This window comes from Botryllus schlosseri, chromosome 13 (genome assembly GCF_051294905.1).
Source record: "Botryllus schlosseri isolate E-star chromosome 13, Bs_hap1, whole genome shotgun sequence".
Classification (NCBI taxonomy): domain Eukaryota; kingdom Metazoa; phylum Chordata; class Ascidiacea; order Stolidobranchia; family Styelidae; genus Botryllus; species Botryllus schlosseri.
Genome location: NC_137248.1, coordinates 21,569,730 through 21,590,436, shown reverse-complemented (window position 1 = coordinate 21,590,436; position 20,707 = coordinate 21,569,730). Strand labels below are relative to the sequence as shown.

General features: G+C 40.2%; 1 protein-coding gene and 1 long non-coding RNA gene across 7 annotated transcripts in view; one reads left to right on the top strand and one right to left on the bottom strand.

Moving 5' to 3' along the window:
* Positions 1–7,972: 7,972 nt before the first annotated feature.
* LOC145453292 (agrin-like) overlaps positions 7,973–20,707 on the top strand; it is a 78,622-nt gene continuing 65,887 nt past the window's right edge. For 2 of the 6 annotated variants that reach the window (XM_080331274.1, XM_080331270.1), the window contains exons 1-3: positions 7,987–8,772; positions 9,345–9,482; positions 9,545–9,665. In XM_080331274.1, coding sequence (XP_080187400.1) covers positions 8,560–8,772; positions 9,345–9,482; positions 9,545–9,665 — 472 coding nt within the window. In that variant the 5' untranslated portion in view covers positions 7,987–8,559. Of the gene's footprint in view, positions 8,773–9,344; positions 9,483–9,544; positions 9,666–20,707 lie in introns of all 6 variants that reach the window. The other 4 variants (XM_080331275.1, XM_080331273.1, XM_080331271.1 and 1 more) reach the window with 3 other exon arrangements.
* Positions 9,043–11,383, bottom strand: LOC145453319 (uncharacterized). The gene is made up of 2 exons (XR_013919721.1): positions 11,141–11,383; positions 9,043–9,494 (listed from the first exon to the last, which is right to left on the bottom strand). It is a non-coding gene; the product is annotated as an uncharacterized LOC145453319 (long non-coding RNA).

Below are 20,707 nucleotides of genomic sequence, written 5' to 3'. Positions count from 1 at the left end.
ATTTTCCCATTTCTAGAAAATGACTCGAGTCAAGTCGAGTCACAAAAAAATCGTGACTCGAGTCTGACTCGAGTCGAGTCATGACTCGAGTCATTACAACCCTGGGTTCACGTTCGTGTTCCATGTGTGAACCTCGGCGATTTGTAGGTGCGCGTTCACAAACAAACCTAGGCAGTTTAGGCACTGTAAACTATTTACATCTATCACCATTTTTCATGTCATTTTAATATTTCTGGGGGATTTTCTTCGCATTTCAACTTCAAACCACTCTCCCGGGAAGCTGACAGCATGAAAAGAAATTCAGCACTGAAAAAGCTTGCACCTTGCTAATTTCAAATATTTGCTATATATATTCAGATTTCCGTTTGTGTATGTTTGGTAAGTCTCTGCTATGCGGTTACCCCGCAATCTCAAAATAGCAAGAACGAAATATACTGCAATCTACAGGATGGTAGTCAGAAAATATTGCTTAATTAACCAATTCAATTGATGTAGAGAATGCATCATTGTAATGGGGTTTCCATATGTCCTCTTTTAAGAGGATTTGTCATCATTTTTCAGTAAATTGAAAGTGTCCTTGGAGGACGCCTAAATGTTCTCTTTTTCTAGAAAAAGTAATAAAATGCGATCAGAACGTCGAATCCGACGCAGCAAACGCCAAAGTTGGCAGAAAAATCAACGAAAATACGACGCGACGTACCAAGGTTCATTTGGGAACGTGAACCTCCAAATTTCTGAGGCTCACACACAGAACTCGAACCTCTCGTCTTGACCACCCCTCGGAATCAGACATGTTCGTATGCTAGCTCGTCTAATGCGGAATGAATGGAGCACATATGAAGTCAAATATGCATATGAAATAGGTCATAAGGGCCGCATCGCGGATTAGGTTTCTGTGCCATCACTGTTTTCTTGTGAAGTACCTTGCGCCGTAAATTTTCTATTTGTATAAGCACAACTCCAAATCTCATAAACACCGCGGCCCCTTTCCTTGGCAGAAAAGACTGCTTATGACAACTTTTGGCGTCGCCAATTGTGCATGAGCATAATCATCTGTCTTGTTTCTGGATAGATATATTCCGAGGTAGCGTTTACTAGGATTGGTTTGAACGTGAGGTTCACGTTCGCGTTCTGTGTGTGAACCTCTACATTTTCGAGGTTCACGTTCACAACAGAACTTTGGTAGGTTCTGCACTGTGAACCTTTTTCATATATTCCCATTTTGACTTCATTATAACATCGTTGGTTCAACTTTATAGCATTTCAACTGCGGGCCACTCTATGCACGGCGCTGGCAGCATAAAAAATCAACAATGAACGAGCATGCACCTTGGCAATCTCAAAAATTTTACTTGCTTTGTTACAAAAGTTTGCTCGAAATATCTAGCTTTCCGTTCGTGATTACAAACGGAAAGCTAGATATAACTCTCTGCTGTGAGCTTGACCCGTAATCCCACAACATCACGAGCGAATGATGATAATTCAACCAATCAATCAGATTGATATTGTTTTCTGATGTAAAAAATCAAGCAGGCGTACGGGGTCAATCTTTACTTAATATGTTAATTAATGTATCATTGAAACCAAATCCGTGCGATTGAGGTGTAGGCTACTGCTGTATAACTTGTTAATGGGGCAATATCGGGGGCAAGTATAGACACCTGTTTTACACTCTGCTCAATATCAATGTAACAATACTCAGACGCCGACGACATTGCACGGTCTGGCCTAGACCGTTAAGGCGTAAGCTTATATTCCCTAGGTAGGCCTCGTCGAATTTGTCGGCAAAGCGACGGAAGATATTGATTTTATGGGATTATTATATCATTTGATTGCCTCAGTTTAAACATTTGGCGACATTTAAAACGCCAATATGTACTTCAGCATTGTGGCATTATGTGGCACGAGTCGTCGCTAGGTATCTTGTACAATTGTACATTAATATAGGCTAATACTCCGTTGAAAAATAGGCTTGGAATTAGCATTATGACGTCACGTGACGTCATGAGGTTCACGTTCGCGTTCACACAGAACCTTTTAAAAAGGTTCGCGTTCACACGAACCTGAACCTTTTAGAGGTTCACACCATCCCTAGCGTTTACGAAAATACCTACTTTACAGAATTTTATATAGATCTTCGCCGGCTACTAAAACTTGCACATAATTCGAATCGCCAACGACATAGCTCAAAGAGTGACCAATTACTCACAAAACTTGGAAGTAAATTCACTTAAGTATTATCGGACCACAAGCTGGTGGAATAACAGCCTACTTAATATAAAACTAATAAAGGTCGGAATATTCCAGTGCTAGGTAGAGTCAGGACTAAAATAGCACTTCGTCAACGCTCTCCCAAATGTTGGTTTGTTTGTTTGTGGTATTAGGGGTATTTGTCGACTACAATGGTCATTTACACAAGGCCGATATTTCTTATTTTTTTCTTCCGTAGCTGCCGACTTGAAGCACGGCCCACTTCTAGGTTTTTTAATACATCACTTACGTGGGCATGATGGCGACGAGGAGCCTAGATAAATCTCCCACATTTCGGTAGCAATTCTGGAGTCCACCTCGGTCGGACTAGAACCCACCACCCATTGGTGTTTCTAGCTGTGGATTATACCACTACGCTATCTCGCCACTTTTCCCAAACGTTGATCTTGCGCCGCCATACGGCGATCAACATAGGCACAAATATAGGCACACACACTACGCCTATATCCGTAGTAAGTCCTCCAATAATTACGCTATTCGCGATGGCGCCTGAACAGGTAACCTCTATATTTATATCAGCTTGCTATGCGCCTCGAAATCGCGACTATGTTATGAAAAGGTATTGAGAATCGTTAGACAATGAATGTTTTCATATCAGTGAATAAATTTCGCCAATAATATTGGTAGTGGGGCATATTCATATCAAATATTTATCCTTTCTCCGCACAGGTGATTGAATGTACCGGTAAAGCTGATGGAGGGCGTGTATCCGAAAATTTAGGGCGCATAATTAATGATGATGCATCTTTGCGTGGGCCAGTCGTTATTAATCATGTTGCTATTTCTTGACCTCCGATCATGATTGTCAGCATTGTCAAAATATGCTAAAACGTACCAAAAACTTCTTTCGTGAGACACACACGATTCAAATTAGTTTTTCTTAATGGGGCATGGTATTTTCATCTGCGGTTCGGATATGCACTGTGGGGCTCAGATTGCAAGAATCCGACTACATTAATATCGATATTACAAGCCTCCTGAATGGCGCAAAGCGCGAAGAACATTTTCAATTTGAATTAAAATCTCTCAGAATTTGGCAGCCATTTCGAATTGCATGGTGACGGCCGCCATACACGCGATAATCGAGTTACGTGCGGTCGGCCGAATATTTTCAAGTTTATTAATTCCACTTTTTACAATATTTGAAAGCCTTGGTGTGGCATCGGATTGATTGACTTCGCCAAGTCGGTTCGGATCCTTCCTATCTATTCATTTTATCGCATTCTTGTGGTGTTTTATCAGATAAAATACTCAATAAACTGAAGTGAACTTGTCGGCATAATTGACACATCGTACACGACTCAAGACTGTAGAGTGTAGATATACAATGTTCCTTTGAATTCGTTACTAGTTGCAGACGATTACCCCAGACTAGTATCGACCGAAAATATTCAGGTTTATTGTAATATGAATATCGATTGTACATTGAAGTCCTAGTACCTACAAGCTACAAGAGTCTTTTCATACAACACGCAATTCCATAAGATGGTGCAAAAGGAGAAGTCAATGGCGTCTCCATCGTGCTCAATCGTCAGAGAGAAACCGAATCGAAGGGAGAAAGATACTCGCTCACGCTCAGTACCAGCTCGATAATGAAGACTTCACAGCGATAGATTTCAGCAGTTCTCTCGGTGGTTTGCCGAGATATAAGTGATTTATGCTCGCTGCCGTTAGTGGATTTGTCGATGTTCAGTTCAGTTCAGTTTATAAATAGTTTCATAATTTCAAAACACCACAAGACTGCGATAAAATGATATGATAGCGTAGCGGTCTTGTAGTGGTTTTTCAACCAGACACCCGTCTAGGCATGCGAACTGTAAATAGGAGGTTGTACAGTTGTACTCTGAATTAAATGTAATGCAAGGTAACATAAAAGGGCAAGGGATGAAAGTGAAGTGACATGTGTCGGAAGACAAAGTCTAAATCTCAGATTGTGGTCCGGTAATCACGAGCTCACACTGGTGTAGCTGTAGACTAGTGTATACATCGTAAATGGAGGCTGTGTAGTGTGTATACTTAACTGAACACAAGAATGGGCAATAGGGTTGTTCAGATTTGAAAAATTGTCCGGAAACTTCGGCCATTGTGATCCAAATGATGGTTTAGTACACAAAAACAATTTTATGAGCAATTTTGGTCATCTTCATCGTGATCTTCCTTTTCCTCAAAGCCCCCAAAGATCAGGGGCCAATTCTCCTAATTATTGGGGATTCCCCAGACTTTTTACCTAGCTCTTATTGTAAAGCAGTGCTCTGAGGTGATGATAGTACCCTTATTGGAGTTTGCAGTTGAAAACGACCGTCTATAGGTGATAAATATCATGGTAATATATCTTTTTGGCAATCGTATTGAACTACATATGCCAGTGCGACCTTCTGGTACATGTGTTGTTATCTCTATTGGCCCACTGCTACAGCTAGTCAGGCTATATGAATGAGACAATTGCATGCATTTCCATGTTGCTTTTATTTTGTTAACGTTGGTGAAAGATCTATAAGTAGGAATATAATGTACAATGCCAGTGCCTCCGGACAATTTCAGCTCATTTGTAAAATACTGAGTTGTCTAATTTGATGGAGGACCTGAATTTAGTTGAAGAATGTCTGAAACAAAGTGGAGAACGGTTGTACCTGTCCTGCAAAGAACAAGAGACAAGTCCACTACTCAATATTCCCGTTCACTTATTGCCCGAAGGCGACCAAAACGCAGGACTGTCCTGTTCAAACAGTCTAAGAGGTTGCCATAGTGTGGAATATGACAAGGGTACCTACTGAGCAACATTGTGAAAATCCAACAAGTTCATGATACAAGGCTTGCTCTTGTAACAACAAGAGAGTCAAGTGAAGGCAATGTATGTTTCTGAAACTCCAATGAATTTTTTGTGAGAACATTTTGAATAATCAAACTTTATGAAGCAGCTTATGGCAAAAAATAATCAGCACGTTATAACATTTTCGTTGCTTGCGACAATTGGTATTATCATTGACAATATGTTGAGAATTCCAAGTAATTTTCCATCTGTATGCTGAGGATAAGAAGACAATATCACAGCCAATGCTTGATAGTTTGTTCCAAATCTGTCTTCTGTCAACTTTCCATCCCAGTGTATAGCAGCAGGATTGGGTAGTTCTTGTTGGAATGATTCAAATATATCATGTGGAACCTTACGGCGATTAGCCTTTATATGTCTCTTTTATACTTGATATGGATAGCACAAAGGCATCAAAATTCCCTCCGCATGCCTGCATGAAAGCACTAAGTAGCATAGTTGCTTGGTTATCAGTCAATCAGGCGGTCCAGCTCATCAGTAATGTTTCTTTCTTAACAAGTTTCTAGGAGCTTGAAGTTCAATAAATGAAGGATATTTGACTACAGCATCATAATCAGAGGGTGGTGTACTGGTTTCCTTCCCAGGTGATGAGGACATTAATGTAGCAAATTCATCACTAGAACTTATGCTCGCAGATGCTGAAACAGGTTCGTCACTGATCTCAGCCTGGTTTCTTTCAAAGGTCTGATGTTTCCTGCGAGTCGTGCACTGCGAGAATACTATAGGTCCTCATAAAATGCGATGTCTTCATTTTTCTGAGATGGTGACAACTGCGTCGCAATGTCCAAGGTCCCCCAACTTATCAAGTTCATCGCAATTGACATGTTCTTTTGAAGATAATAAAGTTCAAGCGGCATGAAGTTTGGCAACCTCTTCCAACAGTTTGAAGAAGAAATTCCTGCGTTTTGGTAGTCTTAGGGCAGTTTTCTTTCAGATGTAGCAGATATTTTAGAACTGGGAGTGACTGATACAATCAGATGACTATCCGCTCGAATAGTAACCAGACTTCGATCTTGTTCTTGGTGAATCCGGCACTACCTTTCTCCGCTTTGTGTCAGGCATTCTTCTTCTACTAAATTGCACTCTACCATCAAATGGAATTACTTGTTATGTTACAGATAAACTAAAATTGAGGTAAATATTACTGACATTACATATCATACACCTTTTAATACGTTTACTGCTGGAAAAGTAGTTGCAAATCTCTGCATTTGTTCACGACTTTGCAACCCAACAGCGCTGCTTCGAAGTACGATCCATAACAAATCAGTGTCACCCGTGCAACTAATAAATGCTTCCCATGAACACGATAGACAGGTTTTGAACAAGAAAACGGAGATACATCTGATATTTATAAGACAACATTTAGGTACAATTTTGAAAACAAATATACTACCTTGCAATTCCTTATTTCTGCACAACCGTTTTCAACTGATAACATCACAAAAGCTACAAACTGGTTACACGATCAACACTACAGAGCACTACGTCAACGTAAACACTCTGGTGTATCAGCTGTAGTAAGGAGAAATGACCTCGGGATCTTTGGGGGCTTTGAGGAAAAGGAAGATCACGATGAAGATGACCAAAATTGCTCATAAAAGTGTTTTTATGTACTAAACCATCATTTGGATCACAATGGTCGAAGTTTCCTGACAATTTTTCAAATCTGAACAACCCTAATGGGCAACAGGGGAATCGTTGTATTGTTTGTTACGTTATTTTGCCTTACCACTCGATGTTCTCGGTATGCGTTCATGTGTTGGACATATAGTGATGCTATAACATTGTGAACAGTCTGTTTTTGCCCATGGTGAGCAGTGGGCCCGCTCCTGGTGTTTTTTACGCTAGATCTAGTGTATTTTGACTCGATTTAGCGTTCTAATGCCTTCTGAATCAAAATGCTACAAATCTCATGTTCTTTCGTGTAAAAGAAAACAACAATCATTGGACGTTTGCTCGAAAGACGCTATTTTAACGGTATGAAATATATGATATAATTAGATATTGTCTACGGTTGGTTTAGAAGAGAATTATACACATCGCTTGCTTGGCTCAACTGTAATACATGATGTATATACATAATCATGCATGATATATAAATGTAAAACTTAGGATTATTGTTGGATGTCAAAATAATTGCTGACGACTTCAATAATTCTGTATTCGCTAATTCGTGTCGGTGCCTTATTGGTCTTAATCAATGCATTTCACTTATCGTTAATCATGTCACTTGTGTTTTATCACGAACCTTGAGTGGCAACGCTGGTAGGGAGTAGCCTCTGATGTTAGTACTGCGCTGTTTGCTAAAATGTCACTACTCGCAATGTTTGACTGTGGGAAATGCAAACGCAAAGGCTGTACTGGTATGCAAATGTAGTACGTAGATCCTAGTTTAATTCAGGCAGGGTGTCTTGTTCTGCAGATTGCGGTGTTGTTCACAGGTATGGATTCACACGGAGCCTACGATAATTTAAGTTTATCGTAGGCCCCTATTTACATATCAATAAATTAATATGCCGCGCGGATGGAATTTGCTTCCATTAGTAGGCCTATGTGACCTTAAGACAAGCGAATACTACAGTCAGTGACTGCAACATTACAATTATAGAGTAGACTAGAGCAACTAGATAATTCTAGTTGTGTCATTAGACTAATCTGAGAATTCTGGTTTTCCTGAAACTACTACAGGATAACTGTATAGTACGATACGAGCCAAGCTTGCTGTACATACAACTGCCACTCCCATGCTTATGAAAATGAACGCTGGCTTGATAAGATCTGAACTTTAATCAATTTTCAAGTTTTGGCGAATTCAGTAATTCTAATCAAATTTGTAAAAACTTGTATATCAATAACTATAGTTCTGACCCAATTTAGAAAATCTGAACATTTTCTATTTGAGCAAGACTGGGGCAAAGACGATGCTCAGATCTTGATACGGGGTGCAGCAGAAGGCTTAAGCAAAGCAATCGTTACAGAATATGAGGTTCTAATTTACAACGCTATAAACAATCTGCCGCGCTCAGAAATCCTATTCATATATTCCTCCGATTCTTTTTATGGCTATTAAAAAGTAATTTGTGACCAATTCGGTGCTCGCCTCGGGGAGTAATACGTTGTTCAGTTTTGTTATCGGTAATTGGTAGTTATGTAGTTCTCGCATGAAAGGCTTAGTAATATTCCCGGCGATAACTATGGGAAGATAACTATGGGAACGTACTACATGCACTTCGTTATCGAAGACATTTCTCTTGCCCAGTTCAGATCGCCGTTAGATGAAACGGCAGCCATCAAGTGTTACATAGATTATATATAGGCCGCTGCAATATTATCGCAAGCCTCCAAGTTGATTTATGATCTGTCGGAGAGTCGTGAGTCTGGAGTACGCCATCTCGAAGACATACACCGGATAGGATTTAGTTACTGTCTGCGGGTCAGATTGGATCGTCTTGACGATGACTTCATCAAGATTCTGTTTTACCTTGATTATTCTCGGATTTGCCTGGACGTGCGCAGAAAGTGCACGCATTATACGGGCTGTTTCAACTGATGCTCCTTGTGTATCGGGCACTATTGTGGAGAGAAATAACTCAGCGTCTGTGATAGTAACCGCGACTGTGAAGTCCTGTCAAAAGACGCACCCTCGGAAGTACTCCTGCACCGTTCAGGTAGGTTGTTGGCTCGTTGCGTCTTCCATCTTTCATCACCCTAATTACGTACTATACTTTCAATGATCCGCATAGCTATGTCACCTATGTGGTAGAATTCTGTACTTTCTAATTCTAATCTAATTTGTGAAATGTTTCTATGCTCTGATGGTAATTCTAATATAAATTCTGGTTTTCCTGAAAATACTACATAAGAACTGATGGCGCAAAACGAGCCAAGCATGCTGTACAGACAATTCCTATTCTCGCGCTTATAAGAATGAAGTCTGATTCGATGTGAACTGAAATTTATTCAATTTCGTAAAGTCGGTAATTCTAATTATAATATCATTTGAAAAAACACGGTGTAGCTATAATTCGAAACCTAGTTAAATATGATTATAAAAAAACTCCGAGTGCCAGTCTGAATACTGAGCCCAATTACTGCCATCACCTCGGGTCGGTGCGTGTTTCGAATTCCTGCGGCGAAATGGCGTTAGTTAACACGACTATCTATCAGCAATCTGCGCTGGAATTTCGCACCAATGCATCGATTTCCGTACAGTGTTTTGTCATTGATACTACGCGTTCAGATATGGAATATTATGAAAGGCAAAGGAATCATTCCTGATTTACTCCGCGTGCTGGACGATGAAATGCTGAACGAGGCGTTCGAGAGAACCTTCGCTGAGATACACGGTCTCGGGAACCCGTCCTTTTGCAAGTCCGATGTAAGCTCTATTCTGTAAATTGATAAGACATTCGTGCCCTGACCGGTGATGTCCTTTCCAAGGTGAAGGAAGGCAACACCAGAATATTTTTTGCAAATCGAGTCGAAGACCGTCTTGTGTTATCGGCCTCTGTGCTTCGAATTACTCTAAAAAATCTCGAAAACACAGAAAAAGTCATCGAAGGTAACGTCTTAGTTCAGGTGTCCCTTTATTATGTTTTAATGTCGCTGACGTGGTTAGATTATACAATAATCCATACCGACATGTACGCGATATGCCATATTGGTTATGTCATGTCGATACTGATTCTTTCCTTACCCGAACAGACTCTTGGAGGTAGAAAACTTCAATGTATAATTAAATTGTATGGTATATTCATATTGAAATAAAGCTGAATATTTTAGGCTGGCAATCGACAGGAACTAGTTGAGATTACCAGTGACGAGTTTCAGCCGAAAATCTTCGGATGTAATTTAATATTAATATAATCGGGGCCTACAATAGGGGCCCCGCCCCGATATGATATTGTATTTTTATCCTAACTTGAGATGGTATGGTACCGCTTTGAAACAAGTCTAGTGATATTCCTTTGTGCATATTTCATTTGTATCCATCTTGTATACCGAATATTTGTCCGTCTGCGGTCGCGATATTTGCCCCTTAATTCGCCCATCACATCTTACTTCAATTATATCAATAGCTATGCGCGTCGTGTGTGCTAAGGGTCACAGAGGGCCGACTAACAAAAGAATCGTCAGCGCATTTTAGTTGTACGGTACTCCGGCGAAGCTTTATTCATCTTTGGTGCGGCGTTGCTAAAAAGTAAAAACCCGTCGGTTTCCGGTAGCCACAGGTACATACGAACGGTCGAACGTGCTTTTATGATTGTTTCTTTGAGAAATTGCGGTACCGAAGCTAAACAGCAGTAATAATCGGCAAACAGGTCCGTCTTGAAGCTGTATGACCAACGGTGTAAGTCGTTATATCTGATCGCAACTGCGACCTCTCTGTAGCCTTGTTCTTATCTTGGCGTCGGCATATTTGTTTACAATTCCTGCTTACCGATCCAGTGTTTATGTGGATACACGTAAAACTGTTTCGCTCTTTTGACCCCGTGTAGCGTGATGACATTGTCACAAGTATACAAGACGCGAAACGAAGCGAAAATGTGTGCTAGACTGCTAGAATAAGTGAATGACTGAACATCTGGATTTCCTATATCCTGTGACGGACCTTTTCATGTGCGTTGGTTGGTTAGAAATTAGTCGCATAAGTCACATTACAACACACAGATATGTTCTCATTCAATGTTCAATTGTCAGACTTGTACAAACTACCAATCTACTTATTTGATGGTCAATTAACTACCGTTTTTTCATTTTTAGTTTTAGTTCTATATGTGCGGATTCTGAAGTGAGACCTTCTAGTTTTAGTCTCGCATTGAAAAAATTAGCTGGGGAACAACAAGTAAACATATGTCGTAGTTGGGCGTGAATCTTAATATCGGTGTTCTGTTGTGTGATGTTCTTGCAGCCATTGTTAGCTCAAAGTCATCACTGGCGAAGCATTAATCCTGGTGTTCAGATTCACGGATGTTCAGCATTGTTAATTGTCCAATGCACGACGCACTATTACGACGTATTATTATTTATAGTTACCTTGCCGTATCAATCTCTTCCGAAAATCCCGTTGATATATTTATACTCGAGATCACACTCCCTCGGCTAAGACTGCTGATATTTCCGTTTTTATGACTTGCCAATTTCCAATTCCTGACACTTCGCACTTGATGACGGATATGAGTTCCGTTGTCGGGCCACGAATTCACGTTTACCACCCGGCAAACGCACATACCAGATACGCTCTGTCAACACTCAGCTAGACTCGGCGAAATTCTGGAAAGCGCGCGACGCCTCAAATAAGATGTCATTGTATGATGATATAACAGACTATCACAGTGTGACGCAAGAAAGGCGAACGTAAACTTGAGAGTGAATATATCTGGGCTGGTTAATGACACGTGACGGTGATATCTCAGGCGTGACCAAAGGCGGCGATCCTTCAGATGTTAGAATACACACTCGGTTTGGTCCATTTGAAACGTCTAATGAGTGCTATAACATCGCTCTTGAATCGATCAGTATGATTTTCCCTGCTGATATCGGACAGACCTCGACAACTAGATAATTTTAGTCGCCTAAATAAGACTAATTAAAGAGCAATGCCGGTAATCTTATTCTAATGTAATTTATTAAATGTTTTTATGCTCAAATTTTAGGTCTAATCCAGTGGTTCCCAACCTTTTTCGAACCATTGCCCCCTTTTCAAGGTCAACACCGATCATCGCCCCCCAAATTTTGTGTACCGAAAATTGGGCATACAAACTGTAATCACCGGCGGGTTGACTAAAAAAAAAAGGTCAAATTTTTTGGCTCGATGTCTAATTTCACACAATTTTGTAACTAAATATCCGTGGGTTGACTAAAAAAAACTGAACTGAAAAACGTGAACTGCGATTCGTTATATGTACTGAACTTGATTTTTTTTATAATTCGAAATTTATTTCAATCCTAGTTTTTGCGAATTCAGTCATTCTAATTCTAGTCTAATTTGGAAAAGCTTCGAACATTTTGCAGTCGCCTTGCAGTGTTGAAAGACTTATGCTTTGCATTAAGACGGCCGCAGAGTAATCCTGTCCTTTATTCCTGAAATCAGGCACGGATGCCTTACATCTGTTTTGCTTTGTATATAATCGCACCCGTTGGTATGGAGGTTATGTGTTCTGCCATGTGTACTTACACGACGCGAGGCCGTGTATCGGCAAAGCCGTTAAGCCGTAAAGCTACATGGCATGACGAGATTAACAGGTGAATTGCATTGCGTTTAAAAGATCAGGTTCGCGTTAACACAACATCCGCGTGTCTGCTGCCGCTCGCTACCCGTCAGTTGGACACTCGATAGCCCAAATCGGGCGACATTTCGTATGAGTTTCATGAAGCGGTAAATGTATCAATTCGGTCAATTTGTCGATTTATTCAAGGCATTGTAGCAGGCAATTTTGCGTGGCGAAGTCGGTAACGATATTTGTGTATTTAGCGTTTATGTTGGCGTCACCGTATTGTAGTACACGACGACGACGGTACGGTTCTTTGAATTTTCTTATCGGCCGTAATATGTCGTTGATGACCGTCGTGAAGTGCTTACAAAGGGGAGTTGAAGAGCTTTGTACTCTGCATACCGAACCGACTTACTAATAGAGCGCTATCGCAGAACACGAATTGTGTAGTGATAACTAGAGCCTGACCGTTGTCGGATTTTTGAGCCGATACCGATAACTAAGCGCCTTGACCGATAACCACGATATAGTCGGCCGATATTAAAAATATGGCATCTAGCACAACTGGCATTTCGAAAACATTAGAGCGTTTATTTGAAGAGATTTGCAATAACGGAACCAACCCGCCTACGATAACTAAAGAACCCCCGTACCAAGTGCCGGTACGGTTGGAGGTACAGAACTACAATATACATTGAAATATTATATTGATATTGTAATAAACCCGAATATTTTCGACTGGCACTCGTCAGGGGTTATGGCCAGCAGCTAGTTGAGAATTGGGAAGAACATTGTACGATTGTTGATATAAAATGTTCTGTTCAATTCTTTGGCGATCACCGCTGACGTGTGTGAGCCGAAAATATTTGGGTGCATTTAAATATCACTATTTCGTTCAATTGTAAAACGGGGTTACGCACAATGCAATCTTTATCCCTATCCGGCCAGATAGTAATTATTTTACGCGTAGTAGCGGCCCTCAACATTTTAACAAATCCATAGGAGACACATAAATGGCTAGGAAAAATAGTTAGGCCCAACATTTCAATCATTCTACCAACCACCCGGATAACCCGTTGTCTTCCGTATTTCAAAATTTTACGTTGGTTGTCGGATCTTTAACAAATATTCATGCAAGTCCACCACTCCAGTACGACGATATATATATTATATCCCCATCCCATATATGTTATGGTCATTACCGATATTCTCTCAGGCACTTTCGCAAATATGGCATTGTGCAGTATTGAGTTTAGGATTCCAGACCCAAATAGATGGAACAGATTATACCTGGCATAGCCGCATATAGTAATAAACGGAAATAATCATTTTCAACAGTCCACAATCTACGGTCAGCTCACAAAATTGCATATCATTATTACTGATCGTAGCTTACGTGAAGTATCCAAATTGAACGCTCGACAGTTTTATACATCGGATAATGTGCAGTTAACTTTGGGGTTTAATTGATATACTCTCTGTACCCCCGGTTTGGGAAACCCAGATCTGGGCGATAGTTGTATCGTGGTGATATCTTAAATTTCAGTCCGTTTACCGACATTTCCCTACACACACATAACGTGTCCGATACATAGAAGTACGGCCGACCATCAGTGATGTTCATTTCCTACTAGGGACGTGATCCAAACAAGTGGACCATTAGCTCCGCGAACATGCTATTGAACCTTGTCATGACTGTCTCGTAGCTGTCTCGTTATTTCCGGTTAAAATCGGTTGATTTATTTTTTGTATAATGGCACAGAATTGCTTTTCTAGGTACTAATTATGGCACTTGAATCCCACTTCTTAAGTGATCATTAATATCTAGTTTCGGCGTCACAGCGCTAATCAGCAATCAGTAATCACGGCGTCGCGCTTGTGAAGTGTCGACTAACTGGTGCGTTTCATATCCGACAGCGAAACGATCGCGGAAGTTAAGCTTCTCTGCGAGCGATAAATTCCCGTTATCTGTGATGCAATATACCAGGGCCATTCAACTGGCTGATCGCAGTTTAGACTCCGGACCTTATCTGTCCCAGTATTTTATTCGTTTCTTAACAAAACCAAATACACTATCGTTGATTTGTAGAAGCAAAGTTTGTTATTTCTGTTCATATCCAAACTAACAATAGGTAACAGCCATGATTAGAGCCCGAATCTCTCCAGGATCTTCGGTTGTCAAGATCGGTGGTGCTCAAAGTCTCGGGTGCACGTAGGGTTGCATATAAAACAAATGGTTGTTTAAAGCACTTTGTTTAAAACATGTTTAAACAGCATTTTAAACGAAGGCATTTTTTTTAAATGATGTTTTTTAAGTTGTATAATTATGCCATAATTGTGTACATACTTTCCAAAAAACATGTGGTATGAGCCTACGGACGAATACCAACCGATACAGCCGACGTATATGATATGGGATGGTTGGGACCCTCAAAATAGTCGGTTAAACAGCTATAGTACGTAGATATCTCGTCAATGGAGCTATATAAACCCAATAGTTTCAATTGACAATGTTAATCCACTATGACGTCACACTAGTACATTCGTGACGTCATGGACTTGAAAAAATATTTTGAACAAGGGCCTTGCAGGGCCTACGATATCATAGGCTCCGGGCCTTGTTTTAAACATGTTTGTTTCGAATTGATTTTAGTTGTAAATGCAACCCTAGGTGCATGCGTGTTTATAAAAATGAGGAAATAAAAGATACCAACTCTCCCACTAGCTGTGTATAACAGAATATTAAATCCATTTCGTTTATTCATTTTGCTAATGCCGCTTTAACGGATTTCGTACACGGTTATAACTTATTACATTTATGCGACAGTAAATTATTTCATGAGAGTTATAACGGATCTAAGCAAACTTTTGTAATTGGACCAAGCTTTGAGCGGGGCCTTATTCTGAGATATACCGTCTATTATGAAATAAGCAATTCATTGGATAATAAATCGTTTATTATGCTAAATAGGTGAATTTGTGTGAGAGAAGCTGCGTTTACACTCGAGTTATCGACATACTTGCGGTTATCCTATTAAGTACCTCCGTCCATATATATTATATGGTCCGTGGACATATGAGCATGCGACATTACAGCATGCGAGACTTCGGCATGCGACAATTTGGCATGCGACACATGAGCATGTGGGTTAAACTACGGGTTAGAGGTAGGTTAGGGTTGGATTTATGGTTGGGTTAGGGTTAGGTTTTAGGTTAGGTTAGGCTAGGTTAGGTTAGGTTAGGCTATGTTTAGGGTTAGGGTAAGTTTTAGGGTTATACAGTCACATGCTGAAGTGACGCATTCTGATGTGTTCCATGCTGAACTGTCGTTTTCCATTGTGTCGCATGCTCATATGTCGGGCAACCATATTATATACCTTTTCTAGCTGCTGTTGGTTTAACCGTTGTTGAGATTGCGGAGTTTATAAAGCCGGTCACGGTAAATTAACTGTAATCGACTGCTTTGATTCGAATAAACACCCGGTGTACGGTGTTGGAATTTTTATGCTTCCAATATCCATACCGGGCGAGGCTTGGTCGTCATTGTCGCTGAGAGGAGTTATTGGGATGTAAACTACAGGCCCCGCCCTATTGATCAAACGTGTTACGTCCCCGCTTTCGCGGAAATTCAGCTCAAGTCGGAGACTGATATCTCGCAAGAGCTTTTCATACCATATGGTCGTTGCTCAGTTTCTGAATTTCGTCTGCCGTTTTCGGTTTATTACCAGGAACGTAATGTTGCTAATTATTGGCAACCTCAGAGAGACTCTTGGAGGTACTGAACTACATTATACAATTGAATAATACATTCATATTGAATTAAACCCAAATATTTTCGGATGACACTCGCCAGGGGTAATCGTCACAAACTAGTAGTAGTAATAATAGTAACTAGTAATTCTCGACTAGTTGCTGACGATTACGCCTGACGAGAGTCAGCCGAATATATTCGAGTTTATTTCAATATATATATGTATATAATATATATTATTCAATGGCAACGTTACTGCCAATGTGGACTGACTGTGTCTGTATTATGTATAATCCGCACCATATCTTGTAAGGTACACCTATTCATCGAAATTCGACAGTCACGGAGTGTCATTTCGCTATTGTGTAATCAACTATTCGACAAACTAACAGCATAGCCTTTCTTTATTTGAGTACACCCGAGTGCAATCACTCACATTCACGCGCGACCATATGGTGGTACAATGTGCATAGTGTAAGATAATGTAACCATAAACGCGTTTTAAGATTGCTAACAAAAATAGCCAACATATTTTTGAAATTCACTACGAAGAGACACCCATGCATAATTCATAATATAATGTCGAATGAAACATTATATTCAATAACGATCAGAGCAACATAAATTTCCATCCCCGGTTCAGTCTTATCAAGTTTAAAAACCTTAAACCGGTCGGGTATATATAATAATTATAATTTATCGTTTAAACCAGCAGAGTTATTAAGTTGGACTATTTGCAAAACAAGCATTCGCCTATAACGCACAAATAACTATACTACTAACGCTGTACGATTATGCGTATATGGTCTTAGTCGCTATGGACTGCATTCTAATATTCTGCTTTTCTGTTGCTTATCAGTTATGGGATAAAGATGTCAATTATCAGATGGTGTAGAATTCCAATCTTATATTAAAATTTCATTAGTAGCATGTGAAAATTAGTAACTAGAATCAGTAAATTAATGTGGTACGCCTAGTTCTCAAACGAGAATCAAACCTAATCTGTGACTTCGCCGTCGCTATTCGATCGTAATAATGTTGGGAGAGATTCGTCATTGATATTCTATTTCAACATCTCTACGTGACTTTCTTGAATAGATTGGTCACGCGCAGGTTTGTTGATAGAGATGGTATGTTACTTTCTAAATGGTAGACCTTCTCGAAATGGCAATCGCTTGACGCTAAGGCAATCAGTAAAATCAATAAGAGAAAGCTTTTAAACTTCGCGTTACTTTGACCATTCGATAGGATACTTCATTAATTGGCCTAGCTCCTATATACGAGAAGCACCGGTTCAAAGATACGACGGACCTTATCATTCAGGCCGATCGATCGTAATCTATTTGAACAGGCCGCGCGATATAAGCGTCTTGTCTCCTTCAAAACAGTGAGAATCCCTCGTGCCTCGTCTATATAAACTACGCACTTCAAGACACGGATAGGCTATAACAGGGAATGTGATTCTTTGCGAAATCAAAATATTTTGTTTTGATCTCAATCGATCCATGTCAAGCGCTGGTTTCTGGAGTCCGTTGGAAATATACCGCGATGCCGGTTGTCTAGCTCGGTAGTTCCCAATCCATGGGTCGTATTTTGACATGTACATTGTGTCTGAAGCGGGAAATATAATTGAAAACGTTAAGAGATCACGAAACATTAAAAATGAATACACCATGGTTTAATTCTGATAGACAAATTACGTCTTGGTTGCATGCATTGTGAGCCATACTTACTTGCAGTAACGGCCGTGGTTGAGTTAACGAGATTAAATTTTCTGGTCTCTTGATCATGTTACTTAATCTTGCAGATGTCTTGAGTGCTATGAATAGATCTACTGTGCAAAAGAAATGTAATAAATATCCACTTAACTATGGATAAAGTGTTCGATTATATTATCCACCGCATTCGAGTTATTATGATGCTGAAATATTCGAATTGAAAATAAAACACCAAAATGGATCATTCCATAGTCAATAATCTCTTTTTGATAACCCAAGATTTGCACCCGACCTCGTCTCACATACTGATCCGCGATCATTTGCCGGTCCAGCGCAGGCGTCGGGCCCTTTCAAGGACGGCTTTAGAAAATGGATGACTGCTTCAAAGTTCGCGGGAGTAGATCATCCTTTGAAAGTATTTCTCAAAACTACCAAATTGAGATTTTAAACTGATAACCAAGTAGCGAGTATATCGCTCAAGTGTGATTTCGAGTCTGTCTGGCGTAAGTTAAGCTGCGGAGTGTATTCATTTCCTTTCAGTGATTGCTGAACTGATTACCCCTTCGCATGTACTACTGTTCGCGTCTCCACACCTAGAACAAAACCTTGAATGACCCAGATTCTGTTCACCGAAAAATACATATTTTGCTTGAATCACTGAATCGAATACAATTCGTTCATGGATTCATGTAGTTTTCGTTCCTGGAGGCATATTAAAATTAGACAGTAAAGGCACATGTATCCATGACTATACCATCCAGCTGCAAGATCTTTGGGCAATGGACATACGACAGGTTAAGGGCGAGGCATTGTTATATTTATAATGCATCTGTACATTAACTTCGCCGATCTACACTTGGGCACAAACAGAAATTTGGTGGCACTTACAGTATTCCATAGGTGGAACATCAGTGGCGTGGTATATTTGCGATTTAATTGTGGTTTTTATTATTGCGTTTCAGTCTAGTCTAGATATACAATTGTATGCATCCTTAATGCTTATTGCTTTATTACATTATGTTGAGGTGGGCTGGTGTTGAAACGAGCATGTCCTTAGAGTAGGCGTAGATCTTACGTACTTTCATGCACTTGTGCACTTATGTACTTTCATGCAATCAGGATAAACATAATGCTAGTTCTTCAACACATGCCTATTTCGCTGCACTTTGTGACACTGCTGTTAGTCGATCACAACTTCACAGACATACACGTCTTTTATGTTCCATGATTAAAAATATTATCGAAACTGTAATTTTAGTTGACCTAGACCTAGTCCAGTGTACCGTTTCCTTTATGTCCGTTCATGTACTGTACACAGTGCATTGTACACTGTACAGTGTGTACACTGTAAAGTCAAGCAATATGAATACCTTGTATAAGTGCTACAAAATCGGTACGCGGCGATCACCTCGCCGACGATTGCCTAGCGGCGCGAAGTCTGACTCATTGGGACCACACTACTCGCTTGCAGCCTCCAATCTCGCCGGCGTATATAATCATAAGTCTAGGCGCGTGATCTATCATGTATAATATTGACGTACCGGAATAACCCCTCGCCACACCGCTACGCCGATAGTCAAGGGGACGAATAGGTTATCGGGAGATTTGCATGGATGTGTTTGTTGATGTTGACGAAGTGACTCGCAATACCTAAGCAATGGACTTTGATTAGGATCGACCGCATAATTTTTGCTGGAATAGGTCTTAGGACCCTGTTAATATGTTGATGATACGCTCAAGCATACTTGGAAACTAGATAGTTCTAGCCATGTAATTAGACTAATTAGAGCGAAATGCCGGAAATCGAATTATAATATAATTTGTCCAATGTGTCTATACCCCAAGTTTAATTCTAATCTAATTTCTGGTTTTCATGAGAAGGTTGGAGGAGAACTGGGAAGGGCGAAACGAGCCAAGCTTGCAGTACAAACATTTGCAACTATCATTCTTATGCGAATGAACGCTGAGTTGATATGAACTGAAAACTTCATTCATTGTCAGTGTTTTTGCGAATTCAGTAATTCTAATTGTAATCTAATCTGGAAAAATCTGTAGTTACATTTCTAATTCAAATCTAATTTGAACAGAACTCTATACCTATAATTCTAATTCTAGTATAATCTGGATAAAACTGTGTAGTTATAATTCTAGTTTTAGTCTGAGTTGTAAAATTACTGTGTAGCTATAACTCTAATATATCTATTTTGTAAAAGCTGAAAATGTTCAGGATGTCGAAGTCTGCGCGCCAGCGTTATGCTGTTATCTTTACGTGTCGCTGGTACATAATATTGATAGCACAGGCAGACACGGACCTCGCGAGCATACTCCGATAGGCGAGATTATTTGAAATCCCCTGGAATGCTTCTGGAATTCTGGAGCCGATGATTTTGATTGAACTCTGTGAGAGTTTTGTTTGAGTCGTACTTGAAATCCTCGCGGCCGTGACGGCAAATCATTACACGCGTTGATGCGGCTGTGAGCTCGAGACGCTACCTGCGCTCCGCGGAAGCTGTAGTCGTGTTTTTACAAGGGAGGGATATAAACAGTGGATTTATCGTGATCTCTGCTAATCCGCACGCGGTAGGCGGGTTTTCAGTATTGCGCGCGTGCGCTTACATAACTACCAGATGCCTTCGGTAACCGTGAAGTAGATCGCATCCAATCTCCCAATATTATATTTTCTAACCATATCTTTACTGGAGTATTTTATGATTGTCGCAGACGGAAATACGGCGCTTTACTCCAACTACAGGCCTGCCCCGAATAGCGATTCGTGAGAACTGATTTTTATCTGGACTGGGTAGAATCGGGTACCTGAGAGATTCGATGCTGAATCGAGTAATACGCGTCAAATAGCCTACTCTAATATCATACAGTATTGCGTCACAATATTACGAATGACGTGAAAAGTTCAAATAGG